Raw genomic sequence first — 15,000 nt, forward strand, 5'->3', positions numbered from 1 at the left:
GAAAGTTCCCGAGCTAGTTCGGTAAATAAAAACCAAGCGTCAAAGTTACCCATTGCATATGTAGCTGTGGCGTGGTCGTCGATAGATGGCGACAGAAAAGAACATACTCACAGTAACGAGGAAAACACTAACGAATTTAAAATACACCCGTGTAATTGATATTTGAATTAAAGTTACAGGGAGATTAAAGGAGAAACTCATTTTTGTACTCCAGTTATTGGTTATAAATTATGGACTTTTTCTCTGACACTGAAGACTTAAGGCTCAGTAGCTAATGATCTTCGACCATTTTCTGAGATAATGTATTAGAACTTTGGAAATTGACACTACAATCATTTGTATAAACTTTTGTATTCGTGTCATATTGACATATCAGGAAGAAACAAAGCATACATTGTACAGATAGACTTAGATACGTCGTGACAGTCAGCCCCAGTGCACTACCAGTAAGTTGCTCCTGAAAGGGTTAGCCGATGTGTGAGGGCGCTCCATAACGTGTCTTACAGGGAGTACATCCAGGTGCAGTTCATATGTTTGATGTGTATTTAATGTACTGTACAAAATGACAATTAATGTAAATTTGCTATAAAAACTACTAGTCACGTGTTAATTTGCCTACAACTTTTATAATTTGTATTCTACAGTTGTCATGATTTCCTTGTAAATTTGCTGGTCTTTTTGTCGTTTCAATTTTCGTTGCTTTTGTTGTAAAATTTGACGAATTGTAAATAAAAAAAACCCCAAAGTATATGACGTCATAGTTTAGCTGCCGAGTTGATCATGCATCCCATAATAATACAAGCAGATTCTGATAAATTTGTACATATTATGATGTTACATACTTATTGAATTCATGTCACCTCAACCAAGTACACTGAATACTTTAAGAGCGGTTTATATATAAACTTAAGGTTGATCAAGTCAGCCACTGAAATTATAACTCAGACAGTATTCAACCATTAATGTTTATAAAAAAAGGTTGTTGTCATGGTTACTTTAATTTGCAAACGACAGATTTACGATTACGCAATAAATCTTGACACATTTTAGTATATAATCTGTTTCTATGGAAATGCTTTGTCTTCAGTTGCAACCCATATCAACTGGGGTCATTTTATTCTCTTCAACTATTTTTCTTTAAAATGTATGAAAATAAAAATATGAATCTTTGCTGTATATTCAAAAATCTATATTTGACATTTTCAGGAAATTTAGACAAATCATTTTCTTAGGACACTTTAAGTCCTCACAAGTTGAAGATATTAAATGATACATGTCACCCCATTGTCATACAATTTTTGCAATAAATGATCATGATATGTGATTTATTTATGTGTTCGTCTTTTTATCAGTATTCTCGTTATTGTATCATGTATAGACTGGAAAGATACATCGTGTTGTTCCGCCCTCACCGGCCTCTTCTGAGAGTGGTTGACCGATGTGTGAGGGCACCCCATCACGTCGATCGTCCCTTACAGACTAGCCATACAGTTTGAATTCATGAATCTCAAGGACTATTGACAAGTTCAATACTTTTGCAGCCTTGCTTTCCCGGACAAAACCACGTATTTATAATCAAATCTGAGTTTTCACCATGACCATTTTTTAGTAGTCATGACAGGAATTTTAAAACTGGGTCTGTATACGTGTAGCTACGTATCAGCGTATAAATTTGGCAATAATGTTCGGTTACTACTGACTACCAACTGTCTGGAATAATACTGTTCAAACAACATCTAAGATTTTTATTTAATGATTTCTCAGAAATACGGAAAAAATACATATCAGCATATATAGCTGTGCCAATATTGGCAATATTGCTAGATTTTTACTAACAATCATATGGCTGTCTCAGCTATATGTATATGTATGTGAAGATGTAATTCCCACAAAATCAAATCAAGTCATGAAATCAACTCAAATCGCATCGAATTGAATAGAATAGAATCGGATAGAATCAAATCAAATCAACTGTTCAAAGTCAAATAAATCGAATTGAATCGAATCGAATCAAATCATATCACATCACTGAAATCGAATCAGATCAGATCAGATCAGATCAGATCAAATCAAATGTATGTGATTATACTAGTCAGATTTTCTCTATTTTTTTAGTAGTATATATATCTAAAATTAATATTGTGTTGTTAGTGCTGCTCCTAACATGTTTAGTGAGCCTCTGATGCAAAAAGGGAAGCAATAAATAAATAAATAAATAAATAAATAAATAAATAAATAAATAAATAAATAAATAAATAAATCGTTACACTTGACTATATATCGTCAAAGTTAGACAGATTCCATGAATTACATGTACGTTGACGTTTTCACACACGAAAACCGGAAATATATGAAATTACAGTCCCCAGTGGTCTATGATTTGTTTTGTTCGTATGTAGTTTTATGAAACGAGATCCCGGCCAAATCAACTCATATTAGTGAAAATTCGTGATAGGCTCTTTGCTTTCTCTCTCTTTTTTTAGTGTTCGAATCATTTAAAAGAAGGACAGACAAAAATATTATCGGAATAGATATTAAAATTTCCTTGCTCTACAACATCAACATTACGTATCCATCGACAATCCCACATGTCCCAGGGCCTGGTACCGATGTTCCTGAGCCTGTAATGAAGAAAGAGAAATAACAAACAAACGAACGTGTCAAAATGGCGACCTCCTTGGGTCGTTTAGTTTGTCGCTGCCAGGTAAGTTTTCAAATTTGTGTCGTATCTCTCTTACTGAATGAAGCATCTGTGGGCCCAATCGAAACAGGTATAAGTAGAGTGTACGGTGCGTGATATATATATATATATATTTTATAGCCCCGCTTGTAGCATACATGATATCAACATTCCAGTCTAGTCGAAACACGTGTACACGTTACACTGCCTACGCTTACCAGTCATAACGTCCCCGGGTCAAAACGTCCCCGGGTCAAAACGTCCCCGGGTATGACCAAAACGTCCCCGGGTCAAAACGTCCCCGGGTCAAAACGTCCTCGGGTATGACCAAAATTTAACCAAGAGACTTGACTGTGTAACAGTTTCCGTTCCTTCCCTAAACACGGTCAAGTATCGATGCCCATATTCCGAACCATTTTCTGTTCGTGATTTACCGTGAAAGATACAATTTAGTTTTCACCGACTTGCCAGTGCATACTACTTTCGTTCATCACGATTAACTATATTTGCATGATGTGCTAAATACATTGATCAATCGCAACATTCAAGTATTTGAAGCGTCGCCACGCGTGACTTCAAACCTTACCATAAACGTATTTTGGGCACCTGAGGTGGGTACGCAGTCACATTACTGTATTGTGATGTAAGAAATAGTAAGAAATAAGGATATAATGTAACACACACACACACTCACACACAAATAGTTTGGGTCGAGGAAAATGGAAAGACGGGGACGTTTTGACCTGGGGACGTTTTGACCCGGGGACGTTTTGACTTATGGAAACCGGGGACGTTTTGACCCGGGGACGTTTTGACTGGATACCCTGCCTACAATCGCTTACCAGTCATAACGTCCCCGGGTATGACCAAAACGTCCCCGGGTCAAAACGTCCTCGGGTATGACCAAAATTTAACCAAGAGACTTGACTGTGTAACAGTTTCCGTTCCTTCCCTAAAACACGGTCAAGTATCGATGCCCATATTCCGAACCATTTTCTATCTCTCTGGAGCCGCCTTATATTTCGGAGAGAGGGGTACATTTGATTTTTTTTAACGAGCATAGGTACCTAACCATCCAGAGACTGCCACTACTATGAGTATGAGTTTACCAATAGTAATTAGTATTGTGTCAACACTTGAGTGTAAGTGTTAATAATTACCGTGAAAGATACAATTTAGTTTTCACCGACTTGCCAGTGCATACTACTTTCGTTCATCACGATTAACTATATTTGCATGATGTGCTAAATACATTGATCAATCGCAACATTCAAGTATTTGAAGCGTCGCCACGCGTGACTTCAAACCTTACCGCCCTCTTCATTTGTGTCGCTAATTAGCACTTGTGTTAGCCGATCCATGGGAGCCGCATAAACGTATTTTGGGCACCTGGGGTGGGTACGCAGTCACATTACTGTATTGTGATGTAAGAAATAGTAAGAAATAAGGATATAATGTAACACACACTCACACACAAATAGTTTGGGTCGAGGAAAATGGAAAGACGGGGACGTTTTGACCTGGGGACGTTTTGACCCGGGGACGTTTTGACTTATGGAAACCGGGGACGTTTTGACTGGATACCCTACAATCAGTGCACTGAGCGCGTTAGTCCTCCTTGCAAACAGAGTTAAGTCGGAAATCAATTCTGACAATCAATGTTTCTTTCTTCCTGCTTTTCCTTAGGGACATACTCAGTCTGCAGTATATCATATATGCTTAAAATTTCAAAATATATACAAATCAATTCTAGTGATTTGTACATCATTACATTAATTTGATTAGCTACCAGTACCACTACCTGTGTTACTTTGTAAATTGTTGATAATTAAAGTATAGTTTACAATACTGTACTTTCTTCTTTTTAAACTTTGTGAGTGTCTCATTTTTTACAGGTGCTACAGTCATGTACGTTACCAATCCATCAATCACTGCCCGTAACATATGTCCCTGTCCGAACAAGGAAACGATGGGTTAGACCAATACCGAAAAACAGCAAACGTACACCGTGGCATTTCCTATCTGATGAAGAGAAACGAAAAGAAAATTGGAATTTGACCCTGGAGAGAATTCATGAGTTAATGAAACAGCCACCAAAACAGAGTTATCTTGACAGACAGATATGTATTAGCTCTACAGGTAAACAATGATTTGTAGAATTCATGATTTTAATACTTTTCAACTCTGATTTTAAAGTGGAAAATCTGGTTAGATTTTTACATACATGTGTTTTGATACCTTGTACCATCATTTTGATTAGGAATACCAGTAAAATACTTCAGGAACTCTGGTATATTTTACCTCCTTATTTCTCACAACATAAATATTGATTCAAAATATTTATCATATAGAGTCATATTTATTCGGTAATATTTTTTCAAAAAGTAAAACCAGTGGCACTTCAAGTTTGTGTACTGATAATGAAAGAATCTTGTAGATAATATTATGCAGCTAATAAGAATTGGTGACTTCTTTGAATCAGAACTAACCACAGCATAGTATTGTATTTATATTTTAAAATATATGGGATAATCCAATATCCTAAAGGCCTGTGATTCAATCCCAGGTTCTCACATTAATGCTATCTTAGCAGTGAAGCCATGCAATGTGAATGCTTTAATCCTATGCACTTATAAAGGCTGCAATGGATTGTATGCTTCCCAGGGAGTTTGGAAGTAAAGGGCTGTTGTGTCGCTATAGATCCGTGCCAGGGGTAACAATTGTAAAGTGTTTTGAGCACAGAGTGGGAAAGTAAGTGCTATATAAAAAACGAACATTATTATATAATTGACTTACTCATAATATTGTACATCCTGAACAGTATTGGATCACCTGTGAGTAACTGGATTTTTTGGTGGTTTTTTTTTTTACTATTTTGTATAACTGTACCCATATAATGGTACAATAAATCACACAATCACGATTACAACCTGTTAGAGTCATGATGGGTGAATGGTTAGCGTGACTGGCTTGGAATCTACAGGTTGCAGGTTCGAGCCCTGTCGCTGCCTGCTGTTTGTTTCTGAGTGGCTAAAGTCCTTGGGCAAGATTTGAACCACGACTGTGCTTCAGTCAACCCAGCTGTATAATTGGGGACCTGGTAGGATGTAGGTTGCAATGTGAAGGCTTTAATCCTATGCGCTTAAATGGCTGCAATGGATTGTATGCTCCCCGGGGAGTTGAGGAAGACTAAAGGGCCGTTGTGCCGTTCTGATCCGAGCCAGGGGTAATAATTGTAAAGCGCTTTGAGCACGGTGTGGGAAAGCGCTATATAAAAACCCAACATTATTATTATTATTATTACTACTTATGGGTAAAATCAAACTCTCATTAACATATACTGTCTCCAATTATTGATGTTTTAAACATTTTCAGGGAATATATTGTTGGTTGTGTGATTGACAAAATACCATTCCAGTTACAGCTATTGCAGCTTTGATATTACCTAACCAATCTTCCTTATCGACAGGTGATATATTCCAGCCGTATGTACCACCAGAAGGTGATGGCAAGTCTACAACTTTAAGTACAGAGGTAAATGAGAAACCTTCTTATTAACTCACATATTTACCTTTCTTTATTTACAATTTCTTAAAACATTTAAAGGCCCATGATTCAGTCCCATGGTATTCTCCCTAAAGTTCTCATCAGGGGATCCAAAAGGATGAAATAAGATTTTTCTTTGGTTATTTAGGATTCATGTTTTCTGAAGCTCTACAAGGGAACTCTTTTTCTCCCCGAAATTTCACTCCTAATCCGATAAGGTTACATGTCAGGTTCCGGAGTGTTTGGTTGATACATTTGTGCATGTGATTAGCTTTTTTATCACATAAATACGTGCAAATCTTCACCTGTGTGATATCAAACAGGGCAGATCAAAAACCCATATCACCCCTGTTCTACCAAACTATTTTTCTCCCTCTACTGTTCGAGTGTTCCTGCTAAATCCTGTGCTACTATCAAATTATTGTAATAATAATTATGTGCGTTCAAATTTTACTTACGTTTTTTAAACTAAATTTGATATTACATGTACATGGCAAGGTTATAACCGATAATTTGGGTTGATCGTTGAGAAACCACAGCACACTGTGTCAGTGTGTGTACTAAGCTTGACCTCGCAACAGGTCATGTGATTATGTAATTTGCATAGCTGTCGGACGCCATATTTTCATACCACGATGAATAAAGTGCGATGAAACGATGCAGTATTCATGTAAAATTTTATTCAAAATTGTAGAAAAAATATGTAGAAATACTTAAAACATCTCAAGACATATTAAAGAAAGCATAATTGTATTGACTTTGTGACACGTTTATTGAGTCTGTGTTTGTGATGAAATCTGGTAACTTTTCTATCTGAAATAATGCCGATCTAAATCTTTATCTACTTATTTCTTAATTTTACAGGGAGTCAAACAAAGAACGGAAAGACTGAAGCATATAGGAGTATCAACATTTGATCTTCGGAAAATAAGAAAACATGAACCTGAATTCAGTACCAAAGATTTTCCCATAGAAGCCCAAGATATTTTTATACGTGCACATAATGCATTGCAGCAGTAAGTAACATGTCCATGGATCTGTCTTCAAATGAAAGTTGAAAGTTCATCTGTGTTTGTGAAATGTTATAAAAGTGGATAACGTTTGTTTAAACATCAAAAGTAAAGCAGACACAGGAAATTCATGAGGTGCACTCTTCACTTTTTGTTTGCCATTAATAACAGATACTGATCGGTAGATATGTGCCAGCAGTGGGTTTTTTTGCCAAGGTTGGAGAACCCTATGTAACAAAGAGGAAGAAATCTGGTACATGTGGTAGAACTGGCGTAGTCTCCTCCGATACATTTTAGGAACCCCTATAAAATGACTAAGGAACTCTGGTAGATTTTACCTTGTACGAACCTTTAACAAAAACACTGAGGGGAAGCCATATAAAATGATGAGGGAACTCTCCTAGATTTGACCTTGAACCACCCTTAACAAAACACTAAGAGGTAACCCCTATAAAATGACTAGGGAACTCTGTTAGAATTTACCTTCTTAACAAAAGCACTCGTTGTAGACCCTGGTAAATGAGGTAGATTTGACCTGCTTACTACACTTAACAAAAACCCTGGTAAAAAGACTTGGAAATGCTGGTAGATTTTACTTCTTTATCACCCATAGCAAAAACACTGAATAATCCATGTCCTGTCATTTACATCACCATCATAACAAACTAATTACTACTCTTACTCAGAAGATGTTTTCAGTAAGACTCTGATGTTGGCTTTCCATTAGAGGAATGACATTCTTATATTGCCATTCCTGCTATTTCAGACAGAGTTTTGACCCTCTGGGGTTTTTTTTGGACTGAGAGTCTGGAGCAGCCTGATTGGCTGCCCACTTCATTTGTTGATTGACCCCCACTTGTCACTGTTGCTAGAAACGTAATGCCAATGTTCGGGTACATATATAAACACAAAATTCATTAAAGTTTAAATACAAGGAAAATAGATATTCATACTTCATGATGCTTTAACTGAAATTTTGCAAAGTTGTAGTCTTCATTTTTACAACTATGGTTTCTACATGGCAGTCTCTACTGCACACACCTTTCTCACAATTAGGTATACTGTGCGAGTGAAAGGAAACTTTGGTGTAACTAAATATTTGCTTGTGTTTCACAGCTTTGATAAAACTATCCTGCATCAGCTTGTGACAGAAAAATGTTATCCGGTAAGTTTTCAAACATGTTGAAATTCATGTGATTTTGGGTTAATCATGTGCATATAATATTGAGTGAATGTATGTGTGTATGTGTGTCTGTGTGTGTGCATGCATATGTGCATGCATGCATGCATGTGTGTGTGTGTGTGTGTGTGTGTGTGTGCGTGCATGCGTGAGTGCATGCATGCATGTGTGTGTGAAATTAGAGCAATATTTGTTTGTTGGGCTTGTCCGACATTGTGCGATCGTCCCATACCAGATCTCACTACCAATGTAATTAGTTATGCAGGGTAATGTGCCCAGAGAAAGTGCAAACCACCTTCCCAGTTAAAAGTTTTGGCTTGCCAAGTAGTGTAATTGTTTCAATAGAGGGTTTTAATCAAGTGATGAGTTTATTTTCCAAATCACTGTTGTGTCTATTTCATACATGCAGGTCATTTGATTTCTATCATGGATATGATAACCTGTAGCAAGTAGTGCATTTATTATTTTTTGCTTGGAAGGAATGGTGTTTTATATGCCCAAAATATTAATCTCTATCCTACCCATTTTTGCAGTCAATTGAAATGTATGTAATGATATTGTTGATTAGTTAGTGTTTTCTTTGTACTCCTTACAGGATATAGTACGAGGTTTTAGATACAAGACAATAAGATGGAACTGGTTAGAGTCCATAGAGAAACCTAAAGTTGTACATGTAAGGTGCTCAGACATGATTACTAAAGGAAATACGTATGGACAAGTAACAGTAAGGTTTCATAGCAAGCAGGTAGGTACATCGATGAATTAATCTTCTCTTTCATTTGATCAACCAAGAATCATGACTTGTGGAAAATTTGAATTCTTATTGAACTGCACGCATAGTATTGTGACATCTTATCATTCTAGTAAATGAGTTCTTGGTTTACTAAGACAGACACAAAGTAAAACTATTCTTGCAACATGTTGATATAATAATGCTAAGATATTGAATGGATGTAGGTTTAATTATAGTCTCAGAAGGGAGGAGGCTCTGAAAGCTAGCTCCATAAACTTGCTGTGTACTGTTTTGGGACTTCCAATGTTTACACTGTCTTAATCGTAAGATGATTAGATTTGCCCAACAGTGGAACTACTATCACCCACTTCTATAATCTACCACATCAGACAACAATAGTTTTAGTTTATGTCTGTCTTAGTATACTGAAGCTTTGATAATCAGTCATGTTATGTGAAACTGAATTTTCATACAAACTTCTCTCTTCCATCTAGTAATGATAGTCAACATTTCTCTATATTTGTTTCCTCACAGACATTAGCACTATATGACAGATTTGGTAGGTTAATGCAAGGAAGTGAAACCACACCAAGGGATGTTCTTGAGTATGTAGTGTATGAGAAACATTTAACAAGCAGTTATGGCACATGGAGGATACATGGTAAGATAATTCCACCCTGGGCAACACATAAACAACCAATGGTCAAGACAATGGTAGTACCTAGTGACTCTGAGATTGCGGTAGAAGAAGAATCTGCAGTATCAGCTTCAGCAGCTACTGCAACTACTGGTACATCAGGCTAGAAAGGAACTAATATGGCAACTGCTGTTGTTTTGAAGTCTGCAACCAAGGCTAGACCTTTGCACTGGTAGATTTTGACTATGTCTTCTCCACAGAGGCTTAGACATTTTAATTCTGTAGTTTAACGTCAGTGAAGTGTCAGCCAGAAAACAGATGCAAGTTTTAGTGAATTATATCTTTGGTTGCTTGATGATAAAAAAAAGTTCCATTTGCAGCCAGTGCAGGTTAAAAGTGACACATATCTACTTCCTAACTTTGAGTAAAAACAAATTGTGGGGGAACAATACCATGGTTATGAAAATACTATAACAGAATCCTATGACTCGCTAGTTCAAGTGTGGCATACTTGGGGTGTTTGCATGAGTTCTTTCAGTGTTTTTTACGGATGTACTTTCATGACTGAGCAAGCGAAAGTACAGCAGAAAACACTGCAAGCACGAATGCAAATACCCTGAGTACCCACACTGGCACACACAAGGCATGGGGTTCTGTTTTTATTACATATGTTTATCCAAAATAGCATATTTCTGTAAATAAATCATACACAAGCATGCCCTCATTTAAATATAATTTGTATGCAGGTATGTAGCACTGTAGTCTAGTTGCAATATGACCGTGTTACGATTTACACTAGGTTATCTTCACACATTACATCTAGTCAAAGTTGTTACACTAGCACAGATATCTGTGCTACCCCCAACAGTGTTCACATAAACATGACGATGTCGCGTCCCCAGGTGATTTAGTTTAGTACAGCTGTAGTAATTGAATATTAATGAGCAATTATCTGAAGGAAGTAAACCAATTACAACTGCCTGTCAATTTGTGATGGATTACTACTGACTGCCCTTCACCCAGCATGGGGTTTAGCCAGATTAACGGTAAGATGTTCAACTTAACTAGACGTAACGCCTAACGGTAGTGTGTGTGAAGATAACGTAGTGTAAATCGTAACAGTCGTATTGGAACTAGATTAGCAGCACTACAGTGCAAATATCATTGGTATGCATGCACACTGGTGCAAGTAATCACAGGTACATGGTGTATTAATAAATGTTAATGCGAAGCTGAAAATTAATGTGAACTTTGATGATTAGAGTTGACTACTGTTAAGTCCTTTTAACATCCGTATGTGATATATGGTGGTGATTCTATATCAGTAATACAAGGAAAGAGGAAAAAATGAGACAGAGTTCTATTATGTCATTCTTATTGTCACAGCTTTATAATGCAACTTTGGGAAGTTATCTTATTTTTGATAAAGGCTCAGAACCTGAGTAAGAATGATGAATTATCTGGTAAAACTCACATTTTTCATATTAGTTAGAATGCTCGTAAAAAGTTTGAAAAAGTGTGTTTATGTTTGCTACTTGTCTGTCTTGAGTGACAAAAGTGATTGTAGATTTTGAGGCATACAAAACCAGTTTTAAAGTTCCAAACGTTGTGTGTGCTAATCATGCAATTGTGACGAAGCTAGGGGGTTGCAGTGTAGACCCTCTAACCCAGATTTAATGTTCAGTCAGAGGGTTGTGCTTGAATACATACATTTGTAGAATATAACAACAATGAAATATATGAAGTTTCACCTCTGCTGACTTTGTTATGTGTATGTGAAATAAATATATACTGAAGGATAAGTGTGTTTTCCAAACTTACTGCATGGAAAGTTGAACTTCTTGATCTGGGAAGTATTGACTAATGGTTTATTTTAAAAACAAAAGAATTTATAGTTGGGTCACGAGGAGTGCCATTCTAACGCAGTTTCTACAGTACATGTATCAAAATTAACACTTTATTGCTATCGCATGAAGTGAGAAAGTGTCATTTCTCGATGCTTCATCAAGGCCAAATTTGATGGCATTCTGCAAACGGTTTTGCTTCTTTCATCTTTAATGGCGCAATTTGTAGGAATTTTGAGTTTACATTAATTGTATGTTGTGCATTACGACTTTGTGTACTGCTGTTGAGGGCATGCCATTTGATTGGCGTCCACGATAAAATATGTGTCCATCAGTTTCCCAGGGCAGTCACACATAATTGAACCCATGGAACTACCGGAATATTGTATATTACTGTACGGGTAACTTCATTTGTCATAGAAACTATGAAAATAAGCTTAAAATAAAACACGCAAAGAAAGTTTGATTTTGTTTTGATGCAATCTCATTCATCGACATCCGTAGTGTAGTCTGTGTGTGGCCAGTGCTGCAAACCCCAGATCCCATTCCCACTTTGACCAAAAATCAATACCCCATTTTAGACCATGATAGATTTTTTAAAAGATGAAAGTTTAGACCTAAATACATTTTCCTTATATAAGGCAACATTCTGGGGCAATTAATGGTAGTTATGATTTGGTAAAGGACAATGGACCACCGTGACTTAGTAATAGACCACGCAAATTTATCGAAAATAATGCAAAGTGGACCCCGTTTTATACTCTTCAGCTCGAATTTTTTTTTAACAAACTCATTTTAGACCAAAGGGCTAGAAAACGCACCCCAAAGGGCGCCACATATATATACTCAAATAAGGGGAGTAGCCCCTCCTCTCCCCCTTCCGGGGGGGGGGGGGGGGTTAAAAGGGTTCATATAAACTTGCTCAGAACACCACACCATGTGCACAAGCGTATGTAGTTATACGCCCTTTATACACAGACCGTATTTAGAATAGGATTAGTTACTGCTGCCGCATTCAATATAGTAAGGATATATTTATTTCGTACATGCTTTGCATATATAATATTAGATGTTAACACAAATTATATCATGTTGTATTAACTTGTATACCCACTCGTAATAATAATATGCTATCGAAACCACTGCCGGCTACGCGCCCGCCACACCTCAAACTATAAACGCATGAATAGGTGGTGTGTAACACCATGGATGTATTAATACATCCATGGTAACACAGTTGTAATGTAACTAGGGAGTGCCTACAATTTCGCGTGTCAGAAGCACTTTTATATAGTATCTATCTATCTATCTATCTATCTATCTATCTATCTATCTATCTATCCATCTATATATCTATCTATCTATCTATCTACCTACCTACCTATCTATCTATCTATCTATCTATCTATCTATAAATATGATAATCGAATTGGATAAAGTAAGACACTCTCGAAACTGTAGCAACCTGCTCTTTATCGACAGAAAGAGTCGAGTTAGCATGGTTAGTAAAATCTCAGTAGATGTACAGTGATTCAAATGTTTTGATCATATAGTGTTAATTTTACGTTTTCTCGTATGTCAGGATGGCCGAGCGGTCTAAGGCGCTGCGTTCAGGTCGCAGTCTACTCTTGTAGGCGTGGGTTCGAATCCCACTTCTGACAGTAATTTTTTTCCACACTTTTTGGACCCCGTATGTACTGTGTTAATAACTCTTTCGACGTTTTTGTTCCTTTTATATACTCATTGTTCTTTTATATATCGTCTTTCTTTTATTATATTTCTGATGATCGCTGTCGATGTCCATGCTTCCGGATCCGTTGTAATATGTCTTTCTCCTGAGGGCGCTCTTCACGTCCGCAAAACTTGTATTCGTAGTGCACATTAGCCACAGAGCAGTACCGAAGCTTTTCTTTTTCACCCAAATGACAAATTTGAAAACACACTTTTCCATCATTCTACACATATTCAGAGCTTGGTTTGCAATTGCTCAAAATAAGTTTCACGGGTTTTTTCACGAGACTCAGTCCGCGTCCTCAGTCAACCACAAGGGCTCGTTTCTACCGAATAATTACAGGGGAGAGGGGAGGGCAGTATACAGATGTTAAAAATGGTATATAAATGATTGGATTACAAATAACAAATTTAGTAATTGAGCTGAAATGAATTTAAATTTCCTTGCATAGGGCCTATTGGCGTAAACTTAGTGACCCCTCTGGGTCAACTACTTATGAAAAGACATTGTAAGCCTAGCTGTTATTAAGTCAAAGGTCAATATCATCCGTAGGTAGCTATAGTGTAGTGACAAGTTTAAATCTTGGACAAAACCGAAGTTTTTAATATGTCGCTATGTTAAAACTGCACAAGTTGTAACTGAAGTATCATTTTTTGATCAGACAACCTGATATCATTCATGACTACTACACCGTGAGAAACGGGTTGAAAAATTACCACCGCTGAGGGCGCTAATTTTTTCCGCGGACCCGCAAATGAATGACCCACTGGTGATGCAATGCTGTTCATGGTTCATGTACGATATTATGAGTAAGTTATTTTACCCAACAAAACATTTAAAACCCAGTATTCCAGTTGGGTTAGAGTTAAGGTTATTAACACAATATAGACATCTCACATGGCCATCTCATGATCAAATCGCTGCTGACAACCACATAGTATGACTAGTACTGTAACTGTGAAAGGACGCACCCCCTTCAACTTCAATTATTGTATTATCATTGCGTGTGTCGGTACACAGATGTGTGTCTGTGTATCTGTATATGAACAGTTAGTTAGTTTCTTCGTTCGTTATTTAATTAGTTAGTTAGTTAGTTAGTGATATATATATATATATATATGTATATATATATATATATATATATATATATATATATATATATATATATATATATATATATATATATATATATTGAAAACTATTGCGCTCTGCCACTGCGGTATAGAGCACTGTCTTAGCAGATTGATACTCACCGAGTTATATATATATATATATATATATATATATATATATATATATATATATATATATATATATATATATATATATATATATATATATATATATATATAAATCGGTGAGTATCAATCTGCTAAGACAGTGCTCTATACCGCAGTGGCAGAGCGTAATAGTTTTGGTAGTACTGGAACTCTTTCTTGGTTGTAACTCGGAGTTTCACGCATAGTGCGATCATCAGACAACTCTGAGGCCTACTCTCTGGGTGTGCAACCAGGCAGCCCCACTGTACCAAAATGCACTAAAAACCAGCGGCCACAAAGAGAACATCACGTACACCAGCACCCCGACGCAAAAAAACAAGAAAAACATACAGACAGACGGAGTGACAGACAGGCAGGC

The 15,000-nt window shown here is 36.7% G+C and overlaps 2 protein-coding genes and 1 non-coding gene across 3 annotated transcripts in view; all 3 read left to right on the forward strand.

Moving 5' to 3' along the window:
* LOC144447708 (5-hydroxytryptamine receptor 1D-like) overlaps positions 1-159 on the forward strand; it is a 1,557-nt gene extending 1,398 nt beyond the window's left edge. The window contains exon 1 of the mRNA XM_078137787.1: positions 1-159. This exon is cut by the window's left edge and continues 1,398 nt beyond it. Within this exon, the coding sequence (XP_077993913.1) occupies positions 1-159 (159 nt within the window).
* Positions 160-2,665: 2,506 nt separating this feature from the next.
* On the forward strand, positions 2,666-12,068 carry LOC144447484 (large ribosomal subunit protein mL45-like). Its single transcript, XM_078137521.1, has 7 exons — positions 2,666-2,704; positions 4,576-4,819; positions 6,150-6,214; positions 7,091-7,242; positions 8,353-8,401; positions 9,012-9,161; positions 9,684-12,068. Exons 1-7 carry the CDS (start codon positions 2,666-2,668, stop codon positions 9,951-9,953), a joined length of 969 nt encoding a protein of 322 aa, XP_077993647.1. The 3' UTR covers positions 9,954-12,068.
* A 1,139-nt stretch (positions 12,069-13,207) lies between these two features.
* Trnal-cag (transfer RNA leucine (anticodon CAG)) lies at positions 13,208-13,291 on the forward strand. Its single transcript has one exon. It is a non-coding gene; the product is annotated as a tRNA-Leu (tRNA).
* Positions 13,292-15,000: the final 1,709 nt, after the last annotated feature.

This window comes from Glandiceps talaboti, chromosome 16, assembly GCF_964340395.1.
Source record: "Glandiceps talaboti chromosome 16, keGlaTala1.1, whole genome shotgun sequence".
NCBI classification, from domain to species: Eukaryota; Metazoa; Hemichordata; class Enteropneusta; family Spengelidae; genus Glandiceps; species Glandiceps talaboti.

What these genes read in the sequence shown, in the direction of transcription:
- LOC144447484 (XM_078137521.1), top strand. Translation starts at nt 2,666, where the DNA reads ATGGCGACCTCCTTGGGTCGTTTAGTTTGTCGCTGCCAG. An exon ending in GATATGTATTAGCTCTACAG is followed by an intron (nt 4,820 to 6,149) that starts GTAAACAATGAT and finishes CCTTATCGACAG; the next exon opens with GTGATATATTCCAGCCGTAT. An exon ending in CTACAACTTTAAGTACAGAG is followed by an intron (nt 6,215 to 7,090) that starts GTAAATGAGAAA and finishes TTAATTTTACAG; the next exon opens with GGAGTCAAACAAAGAACGGA.